We start from the raw sequence: 17,150 nt of genomic DNA on the forward strand, positions 1-17,150 counted from the left end.
TAGCTACTGAAATTTACTACAGTTTTTGAACAAAGATAGTAATTGATTTCATGAATACAGGAGACTGTTTTTTAAACTGTCAGAATCTATAGTCCATAACAAATACAATAATAAAAACAAATCACAAACATTTGCAATGAAGACTGTGAATAAAAAACAAGTGCCGAATGTAAGCCAGATTTGGCCCAGACCCTGTTACAATCTGGGAAGCCAAGCTAAATTCTATTTTTGTTAATTTGTTAACTGACAGGATATTTAACCGAATCAAGCAGCTATTTTTGTTTGCAGAAGGTTTAAAAAAAACACGCTAACATAAAGTGTAAGTCTTTGAGAGGAAAAATTAAACCAACAGGTCACGGTGGCTAGGCCTATGAGTGTTACGGGTGCGTGCAGGAGTTGACGAGACGGACGACAGGAATTACAAAATACAATATATTTTAATATAAATCTTCGACTGGAACAAGGCAGGAACATCACACACATCTATTCAAACAGAAGGACCGACAAAGAACAGAACTCAAACACATGCTTATAAAGACAGACTAATTACGGGGACACAGGTGATACAGATGACAAGGACTAAACCAAAGCAGACAGATAAACGGGGGAAGACAATGGGAGAAACCAAATACATGACATGACTAAGACATAAACTGACAGAATTGTAACATTACGCCCCCCTCCGGAAAGGCGCGTCCTCGCGCCGTAGAAAAAACGAAAAAACGAGAGGGGCGGAAAACCAGGAAAACAGAGTCAATAAGGGAGGGGGCTCCGGCGGAGGACGCAACCCCCGGAGGAGGACCAGAACACAAGTCCAGGAAACAAAAAGGATAGTCCAAGGGGGCGACGACGGTGGGAGGAGCCAGGGAACACACAGGAGGGACCTGGAGCAGGAGAGCAGGACCCAGATCGCAGCCAGGATGACGGCCCACGGAGGAGCCGACGGAGGGAGGAGCCATGGTGGAGGACGGACCGCCGACTCCGTGGGGCCGACCGACAGAGGCAGAGCAGCTGGCAGAGGAACCCGAGGCGGAGATGGAGAGCCGAAGATCCAGGGCGACACCGCGGATCCGGAGGGCCAAGGCGGAACGGGCTCTGGCGGCCGAGGCGGAGACGGAGTCCCGGAGATCCGCGGCGGAGCCGGAGCGACAGAGGATGGAGGCTGTGCCCGCAGGAAGGAGGAGTCCCAAGGAGCCGGTGGGACGGCGTGACGAGGCGCAGCCGGAGGAGCAGAGTCCTGAGGATCCGATGGGGTGACGACTGACCAGGGCGGAGCCGGAAAGACGATGGAGCCCGGTGGAGCTGGTGGACCGACGGGCGACGGTGGAGAGGAGGGCGCTGAGAGCCGTGGTGGAGCCGCAGGGTCGGAGGATCGAGGTGGAGGTCTGGATTCGGAGGCTGGAGGCGGAGTTGAGGGAACCTCCAGCCTTGCCACCGAAGTGAGCAGGCATCCCTGCGGCGAGCCCACTGCAGAGATGGTGGGCTGAGGGTGAGCAAGGGGACTGACTGCTGACTTGGGGAACTTAGGACGGCTGGGCGGAACCAGCGGGGACTCAGGGCGGCTGGGCGGAACCAGCGGGGACTCAGGGCGGCTGGGCGGAACCAGCGGGAACCAGGCAGATTCGGACAGATGAGGGCGGGTGGGAGGGAAGTCAATGCGGGTCAGTGGCTCAGAGGAAAAGTCTATTAAATCCGGCGTGTCAATATCCACAGTCTCAGAAACAAAGTCAATTAGTTTATATTCCATAACTTCAGCAACGAAGTCAATTAAGTCCCCAGAGATATCCAGCTCACCCCCAGCGGAGTTGCAGTGGGCAGGGCTCTCCATTTCCCTCCCTAGCTCCACGTCGCAATCCACCGTCAGAGATGTAGAATCAGACTCACGCACCTGATCAGCCGGAGAGGACTCTGGCTCTGTCGCTCGCGGCTCTAGTCCTGCATCCGCGGTGCGCTCGGGTTCCCGCTCTGCATGTCGGGGCGATGGTTGGCTGCTCTCTGGGTTGTGAGCGGGGCTGACGTCCTCCTCGATGAAATCGACAGTCCAGGAAGATCCATTGGACGCCAGCACCCACTCGACGAATCCGGCAAAGCTCTCTCGAGGACCCTCCCCGGACAGCTGCAGCTTGATGTGGTCATTAAGTCCGTGGTGGAAGAACGTGCACAAGCAGCTGTCCGGGTAGTGAGTTGATGGAACGAGGAACAGAAAGTCTCTGGTGTGGTCCTCGAGAGAGCGTCTCCCCTGCTTCAGGAGAATGATGGCAACGTTGGGGTCATCCATGAGGAAAAAATATGAAACAAACACTGATACAAAAACGAAAAATAAACGCAGGGAAAGACGCCAGGTACACTTTTGTTGGTCGGTCCTTATGTTACGGGTGCGTGCAGGAGTTGACGAGACGGACGACAGGAATTACAAAATACAATATATTTTAATATAAATCTTCGACTGGAACAAGGCAGGAACAAGTCAGGAACATCACACACATCTATTCAAACAGAAGGACCGACAAAGAACAGAACTCAAACACATGCTTATAAAGACAGACTAATTACGGGGACACAGGTGATACAGATGACAAGGACTAAACCAAAGCAGACAGATAAACGGGGGAAGACAATGGGAGAAACCAAATACATGACATGACTAAGACATAAACTGACAGAATTGTAACAATGAGTCACATTTTATTATATTCTGAAATAAACAGGCCTACAGCGTAATAATGTTCCGACATTATTTACCTCGCTACACAACAAATCCTTTGACTTTAACCATATTAAGAACAGAACAAGGATGAAATAAATAATAAATAAATTCGCCTAAACAATCCAAAACAAATTTAAAGCGAAACAGAAAGTAAAGTTGGGCTTACGTAGACTACCTCTTTCGCCACAAATACAAATGTTTCCATATCTGCAATGTATTTGAAGCAAAATTATTATGCTTTGGGTAAGCTTTGTACTTCATGCACGTCGACGGAAAATAACACTGGTAAATACACATACTTCATCAACTTAATACTCTTAATAAATAATGATATTTTGTTCATGTTGAATTGCAAAACACTTTTGCTGTTAATGAGGTGGGTGTGGGTATGGTTAGGGGTAGAGTTAGGGTCGACAGTGTATTTATTAATGTACTACAGAAATGAATTACAGATGTAATTACAGGATGGTATTTTCTAATAGAAATACAATGTAAAAATGTGTATGTACGTAAATAAATTATGTTATTTGAGGAAAATAATTCAGGATTTTTCTCCATATAGTGGACTTCTATGGTGCCCCGAGTTTGAACGTCCAAAATGCAGTTTAAATGCAGCTTCAAATGATCCCAAATGCAGTTCGATCCCATTAAAGGAAAAAGGGTGTAATATAGCGAAAGTTGAGAAAGAAAATAAAATGGGAGTTTTTCAACATACTCTAATTGTCTTGAACCGGAAAAAAACAGAGTTCAGGCAGAGCAAGACAAGATGAGCATTTGAGGTTAAAAAATTTATAAATTGTAACTTTTAAAAAAATATAACCGATCAGTTGGCTAGATAATTCCCTTGGCTGGGATCGTTTACAACTACATTTGGCATTATTTGAAGCTGCATTTAAACTGCATTTTGAAAATTTAAACTTTGGACACAACAGAAATGTACTTTATGGAGAAAAATCCTGAAATGATTTACTCAAAAAAAAAAAAAAATAATAACAATAATAATAATAATAATAAATATATAATATTAATTATTTGACTAAAAATGTATATCAAAATAAATATAGAAAATATTCTCAAAATATATACTGTATGTGTGTGTATTTATATATACATAATAAATATACACAGTACACACACATATATTATGTAAACAACAACTTTTATTTTGGATGCGATTAATCGTGATTAATCGTTTGACAGCACTAATATATATATATATATTTTATGACTGAAGAAAGAAAGACATAAACATCTTGGATGACAAGGGGGTGAGTACATCATCTGTACATTTTTGTTGAAGTAAACTTCTTAAATTTAATATCTCAGCGAACACAACGCATAAGGAAATGAAGGTTTTATTTTGGCACCACATACAAAGAGGACATTTCAACCTGGTGAAGAGTTTGTTCATATTGGCTCTGCAATGACCTTGCTCAATGATCTCTCAAGTCAAAAACATTTTTAACAAAATAACAGACTTTTTTGTCTCACAATTTAAAATTGTTTCCCTTGAACCGATCTAATGCAAAGTTTACACTCTAATAACATCTACTATAATTTTCTAAATGAAACAAATGCAAATACATGCACGGAACTGTTTAATGCTTCTCTGTGTCGTGCCTTGTTATATCCTACTGCATTTATGACATTTAAAAGTTTAAATTTGGCAGTTAACAAAATTCACAGCGGCCAATCCATGTGTGTGTTGTTATCTGTGATCTGATCACAAAAATTAACATCAATTATCATTGAGTTTGTGATACAATATTTCCAGTAATCGTGACTTCAGTGAAAATACATTAATGTTGCATTAAACTCACAGTGAATGAGAGGAACAAGATTCAATACACTTTTCAATATTACAATAATCTTAAACTTTGGGTAAATTGACATTCAATCTGTGTCAGAGTTGTGGTTTAGCAGTAAACCATAGTGAAAACGTACACCACATTACTTAAAATCTAATGGGTGTCTGTTCAATAAAGAGGTTAAAGGCCAAAAATATTTTTAAGAAAAATCAATCTTTATTCAATATTAGTGTAACGTGATGCACTTGATTTATGCACATTAGAATTGGTTTGATTATTCATTACAGACAAACATCTAAGAATCAGAGGAGTTAGAGAATTTCATAATAAACTGGAGTTTTTAAGGATCTTTTTATGATTCAGCTGATAATTATGAACATTTATTGAAACAACAACAACAACAACAACAAAACACAACACTTAATAAACTTTCTCTCAAACAACAGAATGTTTGTTTTTTTACAATTTTGAAAATTGATTTCCTTTTCAGTTTAATTGATTTTATTCTTAATCTACTTATTTTTCAGCTTTGTTTTGGGTTCTTAAAAACAACTCAAAGGATGGGACATTATAAAGTGTTGCCAACTCTATCTCTAAATCATTCACACTTTTTTCTTCAGGAGTATCTTTCTCATTCTCTCCAATAAACCCGTTCGAGATCTGACATTTGTTATTCTGGTCTAAGCAGCAGTAAGCAGTCCAGAAATGACTAGGAACATTCACTGTATTCCTTATGTTATCATTACCTGGTACCACCCCTGTCACAATGTAAACAGAATACTTTTTTGGTAGACATTGCTTGGACAGACTTTTTGCCATTCTTTCTTCTAGTACCCTCCACTGACCACGATTAAAAGAGGGGTCTTGTGGAGCAGCATTAGTGAGAGTGAAGGTGGCATCAGCACAATCCTGTGAGTTTGCCTGGAAGACTGGATCCAGATGACCTTTGTCATGGTCAGACTTCTTATAATATCTATTGAGAGCTTGATGGTCTCCAAGTCCTTGTTTTTTCACATCTTTCTCGAATTTCATGCTTGGTGGTCCATTATTATCGTCAAGCTGCAATAATAAATTTGTAATGTACCACACATGTAATATATTCATCATGTCAATGTCCCTTATGTTTTTTTTTTCAAAATTATTACACAGCAGTTATCATAGCAAAAGGAGGATGCACGTATATTACATGATAGGGTGACAATAAGTGTTGCACGTTTATGAGAACAAAAAAAAAAGATTTTGAATAAAAGTCCATAATACATTTTGCTATGGCCTGTTTTGCTTATATTTAGTTTGGAGGCATCAACATAATCAGTCTTTGTTGATATGCAGAAGTGTCTTAATACATTTTGTCTTCAACAGTTTATCTGTTGATTTATTATGTGACATTAATAGTAATAGTAAATTTGAGATGACTCCATTCACACTAAAAGATAATATAAAATACAAAAGCAAAACAATAATGTGATACCAGAATTAATTCAGAGTAATATTTCACTTACTTGAGGTTCAATGTACCACTTGTTTAGTCGGTTGCAGTTCTTTAGCCCATCAAACGTGTAGGCTGAGTACACTGGGATCCTGTTTTTAGTGTCATAGAAGGTGGCATAATGATCTTTACTATTTAGATGTTGGCAGATCTTCCTGTATTGTGGCTCAGGAAATGTTGTTGGTGATATTCTATTTGCGAAAAATTGATCACATTGATTCTCAAAATTCTGCACAACTCTGGCTGAACCACCAGAGAGAAGTGACAGCATCAGCACATGAAGAAGCAGCATCATGATGAAGAGGATGATTTATCAAATTCTCTGCAGGAACAACAACCACATGTGACTTTTTTATTCTTTGCAATTGCTATAACAGCTTATATTGATATGTTTTAAAGTTATATTTTAATATTAATATTATTAAAATATTTATTTTTATAATAAATACATAACATATAAACACTTACCTAAATTTCAAAGTCCGAGATCACTCTATTAACCTATTCAAGAAACAATGATGTGAGAATGTAAGAAACTGTTATGATATCTTCCGTGTAGTTAGTAAATATCTACTATTAGATACTCAACAAATAATAAAGAATAAAATGCAAAAGACCAAAGGCAGCTCTACAAATATTACAGTACATACCGACACCAAAGGCAAGGAAACACTGGTGTTGCACTGAGATGGGCAAGTATTTATAACCTCCTGCTGTCATTCAACATGTGAACACTTATAAAATCACAAGGCACACAAACTTGATCCATCATGGCTACTGCACATATTTAAACTTAACAAGTGTGTTTGATTATGAAAATAACCGTTTAAAGTAAACAATATATGACGTTTGGTACAGCATACAGAATATCACAAAGTAATTTCACCCCTTTATACAAATAATCCACTTTATATGTTTTTGCTAGGTGAATGATCATGGTCTTTTTTTGGACAGAACGACTGACTGGCACCCAAGTCATAAACATATTTTCGTGTTCACTTGGATGAGGAAAATAGTTCTCTTAAGGTGCTTTCCCAGCTTATGTTTTGATAGCATAGGTGTCTAAGTAAACACTTCCTGTTCTTCCTGTATCACTTTTTCTTGGTTGAAATTGTGCCAAAATTTGTTTTACAGTCCAGTAAGATCTCACAACTACTGGTAATTTTCTTGAAGGAGTGAATACAAACAAATGCAAAGTGTTTACCATTTTTCTCTATTGTGTGTTTTCTGTCAACTTACTGGGAAAATCAGCATTCAGCCTCTTCAGTGTAAATATACATACATAATCAGTTAATGCTCTAAATAAATAATGATATTTTGTTCATGTTGAATTGTTGAAACACTTTTGCTGTCAATCAGGTGGGTGTGGTTATGGTTAGGGGTAGAGTTAGGGTCGACAGTGTAATTATTGTCACTACAGAAATGAATTAAAGATGTATTTACAGGATGGTATTTTCTAATAGAAATTAAAGGTGAAGTTCACTTCCAGGACAAACATTTACAGATAATGTACTCACCCCCTTGTCATCCAAGATGTTCATGTCTTTCTTTCTTCAGTCGTAAAGAAATTATGTTTTTTGAGGAAAATAATTAAACTCTGAAAATGCAGTTTAAATGCGGCTTCAAACGATCCCAGCCTAGGAAGAAGGGTCGTATCTAACTAAATTTGAGGGAGAAAATATAAGTTTTTCAACATACCCTAACTGTCTTGAGCCGGAAAAAAACTTCAGACAGAGCAAGACAAAACAAGCGTTTGAGGTTAAAAAGTATATAACTTCTGTTAAAAAACAACAAAACGATCATTCCACTAGATAACACCCTTCATCCTCAGAGTTTTTGTCTCACAGTTTAAACTTGTTTCCCTTGAATGGATCTAATGCAAAGGTTACAATCTAATAACATCTACTGATAATTTTCTAAATGTAACAAATTCAAATAAATGCACAGAAGTGTTTAATACTTTTCTGTGTTGCGCCTTGTTATATCCTACTGCATTTATGACATTTAAAAGGAACAAAAATGTGTAAATACATTAATGGTGCATTAAACTCAGGGTTTAGTTTCTTTTCAATATTACAATAATCTCAAACTTTGGGTAAATTTAATTCAATCTGTGTCAGAGTTGTGGCTTAGCAGTAAACCATAGTGGAAATGTACACAATATTACTTAAAATATAATGGGTGTCTGTTCAATAAAGAGGTTAAAGGCTAAAAATAGTTTTAAGATCAATCTTTATTCCATATTAGTGTAACATGATGCACTTGATTTATGCACATTAGAATTGCTTTGATTATTCATTACAGACAAACATCTAAGAAACAGAGGAATTAGAGAATTACATATTAAACTGGAGTTAAGGATATTTTATGATTCAGCTGATAATTATGAACATTTAGTTAAAAATAAAACAAACAAAACAACATTTAATAAACTTCATCTCAGACAACAGTTTTTTTTAATGCTTTATTTTTGTTTTACAATTTTGAAAATTAATTTCCTTTTTGGTTTAATTGATTTTATTCTTAATCTACTTGTTCAGTTTTTTCTTTGCTTGGGGTTCTGATGAGTTTAAAACAATTTAAAGGGTGTGACTTTATAAAGCGTTGCTGTCACATGGAGGGTCAGAGACGTGCGGATCCAATTGCAGCATTTATTGAGAATGGTCAAACGGCAAGAGTAAACACCAGAAAACAGGAACAACGTAGGTAATCCGGGAAACAGTTCAATACTCAAGCAATGGTCGCAATGGCAGGCAGCAGGAATCAATTACGGGGTACACAGTCCAGAGTCATACACAGATAATCCAACACAGAGAGAAACACTTAGAATTACGACCATATGGAAAGATAAGACTTCGCAAGGTGGCTGTGTGTGTGAGTGGCTTAAAAGCATGTGGGTAAATGATAAACAGGTGTATGCAGCAATCAGTTCAGTGGGAAACGAGGAGCAGCTGTGTGCAGTGATTGGTGCAGTGGCTTATGGGGTTTGCAGTCCAGAATGTGTGTGCTAGAGTTCATGACAAGATAGACCAGATACGTGACAGTTGCCAACTCTTTCTCTAAATCATTCACACTTTTTTCATCAGGAGTAACTTTCTTATTGTCTTCAATAAACCCACTTGAGATCTTACATTTGTTATTGTTGTCTAAGCAGCAGTATGCAGTCCAGAAATAACTAGGCACGTTCACTCTATTCTTTATGTTTTGAGTACCTGGTACCACCCCTGTCACAATGTAAGGAGTATATTTATTTGGTATACATTTATTAGACAGGTCTTTTGCAATGTCTCCTTCTAGTTTCTTCCACTGACCTTGGTTAAAAGAGGGGTCCTGTGGAGCCGCATTGGTGAGAGTGAAGGTGGCATCAGCACAGCTCTGTGAGTTTGCCTGGTAGACTGGTGCCAGATGACCTCTGTCGAAACCAGAATTCTCGTAGTCTCCATTGAGAGCTTGATGGTTTCCAAGTCCTTGTATTTTCACATCTTTCTCGAATTTCATGTTTGGTGATGCATTATTGTCATCAAGCTGCATTAATCAATTGAAAACATGAGCTTAAGGACAGTTCACGTTAGAGAAGAAAAAAATCAAACTATTAAAAATTACATAAAAATATTATTTGAAAAAATATATATTTTTAAAATTATTTCACTTAAAAAATAGTTGTGAATAGGATGAAGAGGATAAACAGCAAAGATGTTACGGTTATTAATACATTTGAAAAAAAAAATCACTAATCCGTAATATGCAATATGGAACAACAACACATTTAGAGTAATATTTCACTTACTTGAGGTTCAATGTACCACTTGTTTTGTCTTGTGCAGTCCTTAAGCCCTTCAAACTTGTAGGATGAGTACACAGGGATCTTGTTGTCAGTGTCATAGAATGTGGCATAATAATCAACATTATTTAGAGTTTGGCAGATCTGCGAATATTGTGGACCAGAAAGTTTTGTTGGTGATTTTCCATTTGCAAAATATTGACCACATGCACTCTCAAAATTCTGCACAACTTCAGCTGAACTTCCAGAGAACATGAAGAACCAGCATCATGAAGAGATGATGGATTATCGAGTTCTCTGCAAAAACAAAAAACAAATGTGATTGTTTTTATAACTACTATAACATCTTATATTGTGTAATAGGTAATTACATGTTCTAGCTGTAAAGATCAAGCTATTAACTTATATAATAATATATACATCATACATTAATGGCTTTAAATGAACGTTTGGGGGGTATTCTCTGCCTAAATTCTTGTGTAATTAATTTGTAAATTAATTAGATTACTTAATTTGCACATCATGTATGCTAATTAATTTGATTTAAAAAATCTAGATTTTTATTTTATTTCTGATGAATGAATGAATAAATAAATAAACAAACAAAAAACCTAGTTATTGCCCAGAGGAGGGGGAAAAAATGCACATTTAACTTTTAGTTTCAGCCCGACTGCGGGGAAATGTTTGATTATAATCCAACATTGTAGTTGACACTCTCATATACTCGCTTGGTTTTAATGCATTACCCAAGTGCTATTACACAATTTGATTGGACTGAAGGACAGAATGAGCTAGTTACATTTGCTAGTTACATTTGTTAGTACATTTTACAAATTACGCAACTATCAGTTACTGGATTATGTGTAGTTGTGTGTAAAGTGATAGCAAAAAGGACGATCACATATCACAGGTCTAACAATAAATAAAGATCAAAGTCAATAAGCCACACCAAAGTCCATTTCAAGAAAAGTCACTTGTTCACTCAGCGGCCATATTTGCAAAACCTCGGGGCAGCTCCAAAACCAAGTCCTATGTAAATGAATGGGGGAATCCTGAAATCAGCTCACTGAACTTGCAATTAAATTACATATTTCAAAACAGCAACAAAATCTGAAATGGACTGCCCATGAACGTTGTTTCTTATGCTCAAAAAGTGTTTAAAAGCTTATTTTTCAAGCTAGACCAGCCAGTGCTCATGCACAGCCACAATGTGCTTATGACTGTGCATGCCCATTGGCCAGTCCAGCCTCAGGTTTCTATAGGAAATGGTGCTTTTAACGGCCATTGCAGTGACGTAATGACCCATCAGTGATTGGCTCTTTCATTCAGAAGGTGGGACTATTCCGCCATATTGTGCATTGCAGTGTCACGTTAGAGAAGGAGGAGATCTGGGTCCAAAATGCAGGGAAGAATATTTTAATTAAATACAAATAAACAAAACCAAAACCAAAAGGCCAACACGGCACAACACGACTTTAAACACAAAAACTGAACAAAACAAGAAACACGATCTAGAGCACGGGTCAGGAACACAGAGACAGATATACGGAGACAATGCAGACAAGATGATGAGTGGGAAATGAGAGTTTCTTATAGTCTGAGTAATTGTGAACAGGTGTGAGATGATGAGTTGCTAATGACACGACAGGAGTGAACGATCAGGGAGGTGCAGTGCAAGGGAAGGGAACAGCGCTCTCAGGTGGCTGAGGGGAACCCCACAGCCCAGATCATGACATGCAGTTTCTCCCATTCATAAATATAGGAGTGAACCAACTTTGTATTTCTATAGTCTTTGGCCACACCACACACACACACGCACATCTGAAAGATGCAACACAACACCATCTTGTCACAAAGCACCAGCAAAAGTAATTACAATGAATGTCTGGGGGGGAAATAGTAAGGAGATATTTTAATGATTTTTTAATAAACGAGTGTATTCTGAGTCAGTGTCGCAAAAACAGATTACATAATGAAAAAGTTTTTTATTTTGATTTGTTTTATTTCATTAAGTAATAATTTAAATTAGTGGTGGGCCGTTATCGGCGTTAACGTGCTGCGTTAACGTGAAACTCTTATCGCGCGATAAAAAAAATATCGCCGTTAATATATTCTCAAATTTGGGTTGGGAGCTGGGTCTAAACTACGCAAGCTATGATGACTTTCACCTTTATAGTTTAACGCGGATGTATACCGAAGACTATAGAATATGGTCGCGCGTTTAAGTCTCCTCCGCCAAAACACAGACGGGATCGCGTCGTCCTCCATTCATAAAAACCGAATCTACTATAGCGCGAAATGCCACGTAAATTCGTCGTTTTTTGGATTCATAAATCAAATGTTGGTCAGTCACTTAATTCAAATCGCGATATGGACTAGTGTATGTGAAAACTGAAATGCAAAAAGACCGTTTTAATATGAATCCGATATGTTCCGTTTGCCTAGCTGTATGTATACATTGCGGAGACGAGCTTTTACTACACGCATGCTGAAACACACGTGACGCTCCCGGTAATTTTTGGCATTTTCATCTCACATGAACAGATAAACTCAATCTCTCAAACTGCTGTGAGTGTCACTTTTACCGTTTCATTTGAGAAAACTAGCATCATATCATACTGTATGACACAGAAACTTCACGGCAACCTGTCAAAATAAAAGTACGGTGTAACATGTATGGAAGCAGATTAGTCTCATTAATAATTCACGCACAATACACGATGCACACATGCGTGTCCCAATTCACGTGCACGAAAAATATATATATATATTCACAAAAAAAATTCACGTGCAAAAAATAAGAATATAAATTCATAAAATACGTTTCACAAGTTGCAAAACACAATTCACAGATTTACAACTGTGTACAACAATTTTGAATGTTTAAAAAACCGTGTATCACGGACTGTGAGTGTGTGAATAGCTTTTTTACGTGTGTATTTTTTAGACTTGTGTGTGTGTTTTTGAGACTCTCCTGGCAGCGAACTCCTCCCATGCGGGTCACTCGTACACTTTAGCCAATCAGATTTGAGCCTGTCGATCGACCAATCATAACCCGCTGTGGGCGTGCCTATCTTACGTTACGTCATCAGCGCGAGTCCAGGGCTGTATCCGAAATCGCCCCCTATACCCTATTCACTATTCCCTACATTAGTCCACTCGTACAGTTCACTTGAAGGAGTGAATGAAAACGAGTGAGTGAATTCGGACACTAAGTGCACCGGAAGGACTGCCGCTTTTGCATAGTATTGCTTACTGTTTAACAATCATTTAAAACGGACAGTTCGAGTAGTAAGATTAAAGGATTTATCTTGAACTATGTCAAGGAGTTTATGTATAAACCTTGGTTAAACAATTTAATAATCATTTTACAACAAATTTGTACCTGTGTTGTACGCTGTATTACGCAGTGGACGAGCGCGTTGTAAAACGAACAGATGGATGATTCAGCTGCGGGCGCCATCGTCTGGAGAGACGCGGGAATTCAGTCAGCGCGCGACTCTCACAGTGCATTATGGGTTATCTCTAGCTGTTGAGCGTACATCGGTTGTACACTCGTTTTTGCGGTGCATTGTGGGATTGAATGAGTGCACTCGAGAACGTCCACTATGGTTTCGAACACCACTTAAAATGGCTGTCCCCTCAAATAGTGCACTATATAGTGCACTATTTGAGGGTATAGGGGGCGATTTCGGATACAGCCCAGTTCCAGAATTCAGATACGATTCAGCTGTTGATCGTCTCATTTGTAACTAGCCTAGTAAAGGTGTATTGTTTTATTTTGAGTGCTTAAAAACTAAAGGTAAAATCGGTCGTTTAGACACACTCGTTAACGTGACCAGTTTAAGCCAGCGGCTGCTATGAAAACAGATAGTGTTGCCAAAGATGCTGTCTTGTGTTAGCCACAATGTCCTGTTTATTGGCCAAAATGAAGAAAGAATTCTGTTCATTGCCATGTTTTTGTTTAACAACGCTGGGTGTCCTCTGCCCAGTCTAGCTCCCACTTAGCACTGACCCTGCCTTTATTATTATAGCTTTATGTAATGATGAATATACCTCACGAGAACTCAGTGTATGAATAACGGTGTGTTTGTACTAACCATTTGTGCAACTGGATGCAGTGTTTAATTAAAACACACTAATCATTTTCCTTGCATTTTTCAGGATTTAACACTTTGGAACAACATCTGGATGACAGTTACAGACCTCTTCATTCACATTAATCTTTATGTCTTTTTATGTACTTCACCTTTATGCATTATTTTTTTAATGTAATCAACATTCATGTACTTTTTAAAATATTATATTATTGTGATACATAATTTTATGTTGAGCAGTGATGTAAAAATCTTTGAGATTACAATACACAAGATGATGTTGGTTAGCAGCAATTGTATTTGCTTTAGTATTAACAGTTCTGGAATTTGCTGGTCAGTCATACAGACTGATCACATAAAGGAATGCATCAAAGATTATTCAGTAAACTTCATTCAAGTTCCGACTTGTTTTGAATGTTTTAATTCTGACATACAACCAGAACATTTAACAATGCATAACAAAGCTTTATGCCTTAACAAATACAAAGTCATAGGGTACCATTCTAAAAGAAATGTAGTAATAATGCATGAGTTAAATCAGTTGAAACTGTTAAAATGGATGGGTTGCAGCATGACTGTTTTGAAAGAGTTACAGTTCCAAATGAAACTTCTAGATTCACATCACCTCATAATTTGTGGCAGAGGTTGAAATAGGAGCAGCTACTTGTACATCATAAGCATCACAATTCTGAAATAAATAATATCTGCAGGCTGCAGCGTAAACAAACTTAAATGAAATGTACATGGTTTACAATGTGTGTTATTAAATCGTCATCAGCTGAATGCGTGCCATCGTAGGATTTGAGACACAAGACAAGTTTGGCTCTGACAGCTCTTTCCTGTTTTCAATCAAAAAAACAAAACCACAAGAGACTGCTTGAAAAATATCCAAATAGATCATTTTCATTTTCTATTTATTTACATGTCCCATCTGTAAAAAACGTATTTTATGCTTTACATTAAGTTTATAATTTTAATATCTTTATGCGGTATGGTACAGTATCCACGCAAATGATTCTTTATTAAATAAACATAACAATCGATAAATTTTAAAACATAATACACTCTGAGCAGCAGCTGGCTTACACTGGTCACGTTAACGAGTGTGTCTAAACGACCGATTTTTAAATAAGCATGCAGTATAAAACAAAATGAGACGATCAACAGTTGAATCGTATCTGAATTCTGGAACTGGACTCGCGCTGATGACGTAACGTAAGATAGGCACGCCCACAGCGGGTTATGATTGGTCGATCGACAGGCTCAAATCTGATTGGCTAAAGTGTACGAGTGACCCGCATGGGAGGAGTTCGCTGCCAGGAGAGTCTCAAAAACACACACGCAAGTCAAAAATACACACGTAAAAAAGCTATTCAGACACTCACAGTCCGTGATACACTCGTGATTTTTAAACATTCAAAATTGTTGTACACAGTTGTAAATCTGTGAATTGTGTTTTGCAACTTGTGAAACGTATTTTATGAATTTATATTCTTATTTTTTGCACGTGAATTTTTTTTGTGAATATATATATTTTTTTCGTGCACGTGAATTGGGACACGCATGTGTGCATCGTGTATTGTGCGTGAATTATTAATGAGACTAATCTGCTTCCATAAACATGTAATGGGCTGGGTAGGTGTTGACGTTAAAAAAAAACACAATCTAATAGGGAGAAAAAATAATTGCATTGTTAGTTAGTTAGTAAACACAAGTACATCTAATTGAACATAATTTATTTTCATCAACAAATTATCATAGAACAGCTTTATGAGCTTTATGATCCATTCTCAAAGACTTTAAGTCATTATTTGGGTAGCACACATATTCTGAATGCCTTCAGCAGAATTCAAATTAGCCATTTTAATCTAGATTAATCTAGATTAATTCCAAGATTTAATCTAGATTAATCTAGATTAAAAAAATTAATCTATGCCCACCCCTAATTTAAATATATACATTTATCATGTCTTCGGTTCATTCTGTGAAGCGCTCCTATTCAAGAATGAGATGATGTTTGTTTTCTTTATTTTATAAAAGCATTGTTTGTAATGTTTTGTTGATATTGTGAGTGCACACAAATAAAAGTAGACCTTTACCGTTCCGAATTCCGTTCCGTTTGCATGGTCATGCCTCTTTCTTGGTGATACACAAGCTTGTGAGGATGTTTGACGGGTAAGGCTGACAAATGTGATTTCTTTGAAAGCATTGCAAAGTGCTTTATGTCATGAAGCAAGCTTGATTGCGATAACCGTCCACTCACCCTGCGGACACTATTGCTTTCCAAGAAAGCATTTAACTGACGCAACTGGTTGTGCTTGTTATGGAGTTTAGAGATTTTTCTAATATCTTCAGCAAAGGCCTTTTCTTGTACTAGTTTGATGACAATAATATCTGCTTTTATTCTTTCTTCAAGACTGGTTGCTTCAGTTCTTGGTTAAACTGAAATTTCTTACAAACCTTTTCAGCCTGGCAACAGCCCTCACTCCTCGAGACCAGTCAGAAAATTTAGTGAACGGTTTCACTTCTTTCATCTTGATTGTGTGAACGTGGGCCTTGTGAAGCTCAGGGTCATTTCTATTTCTCCCACCATTTCCTCTTCATGTGGAAGATCTCTCTGCCACAGAAAGTCAGGCCCTTTCAGCCAGTTTGACTCTTTCAGCTAAACTGCACATTGTTTGTTATCCGGGAGACTAGGTGTGCCTGTCTTGAAAGGAAGTGTAAGATGAAGGTCATCTTCCTTTTGCCTTATACCTTCCCTCAGCTCAGACAAGAAGAGAATGTCTTTCTGAGAAACTGGATTATCATCTGCAATGTGATCTGTAAAGTCTAATTCAAGTGCCTTATGTCTGTAGAAATGACTTCCTTAAAGGATTGGCTCACTTCCAGAACAAATATTTACAGATAATGTACCTCTCTTGTCATCCAAGATGTTAATGTCTTTCTTTCTTCAGTCGTAAAGAAATAGGAGAAATTTGAGAAAAACATTTCAGGATTTCTCTCCATATAATGGATATGTATGGTGCCCCCAAGATTGAACTCACAAAAAGCAGTTTAAACACAGCTTCAAAGGGCTTTAAACGATCCAAGCCGAGGAAAAAGGTTGTTATCCAGTGAAACGATCAAATATTTTAGAAACAAATTGACAATTTAAATACTTTTTAACCTCAAATGCTCATCTTGTCTCGTCTCTGCAATGCACATGCGTAGTCAGTGTAAGCCGGGTCAATAAAGTTAGGGTATGTTGAAAAATTCCCATCTCGTTTTC

General features: G+C 37.8%; 2 protein-coding genes across 2 annotated transcripts; both read right to left on the bottom strand.

Annotated features, from left to right (window-relative positions):
* Positions 1 to 5,031: 5,031 nt before the first annotated feature.
* On the bottom strand, positions 5,032 to 6,299 carry LOC141336953 (endonuclease domain-containing 1 protein-like). The gene is made up of 2 exons (XM_073842676.1): positions 6,018 to 6,299; positions 5,032 to 5,574 (listed from the first exon to the last, which is right to left on the bottom strand). The coding sequence occupies exons 1-2, from the start codon at positions 6,297 to 6,299 to the stop codon at positions 5,032 to 5,034; spliced, it is 825 nt and encodes a 274-aa protein (XP_073698777.1).
* Positions 6,300 to 8,295: 1,996 nt separating this feature from the next.
* On the bottom strand, positions 8,296 to 10,040 carry LOC141336954 (endonuclease domain-containing 1 protein-like). Its single transcript, XM_073842677.1, has 3 exons — positions 9,792 to 10,040; positions 9,035 to 9,529; positions 8,296 to 8,316 (listed from the first exon to the last, which is right to left on the bottom strand). Exons 1-3 carry the CDS (start codon positions 10,038 to 10,040, stop codon positions 8,296 to 8,298), a joined length of 765 nt encoding a protein of 254 aa, XP_073698778.1.
* Between the last annotated feature and the right edge of the window lie 7,110 nt (positions 10,041 to 17,150).

The sequence above is a fragment of the Garra rufa genome, chromosome 6, assembly GCF_049309525.1.
Source record: "Garra rufa chromosome 6, GarRuf1.0, whole genome shotgun sequence".
In the NCBI taxonomy this organism is placed as follows: Eukaryota; Metazoa; Chordata; class Actinopteri; order Cypriniformes; family Cyprinidae; genus Garra; species Garra rufa.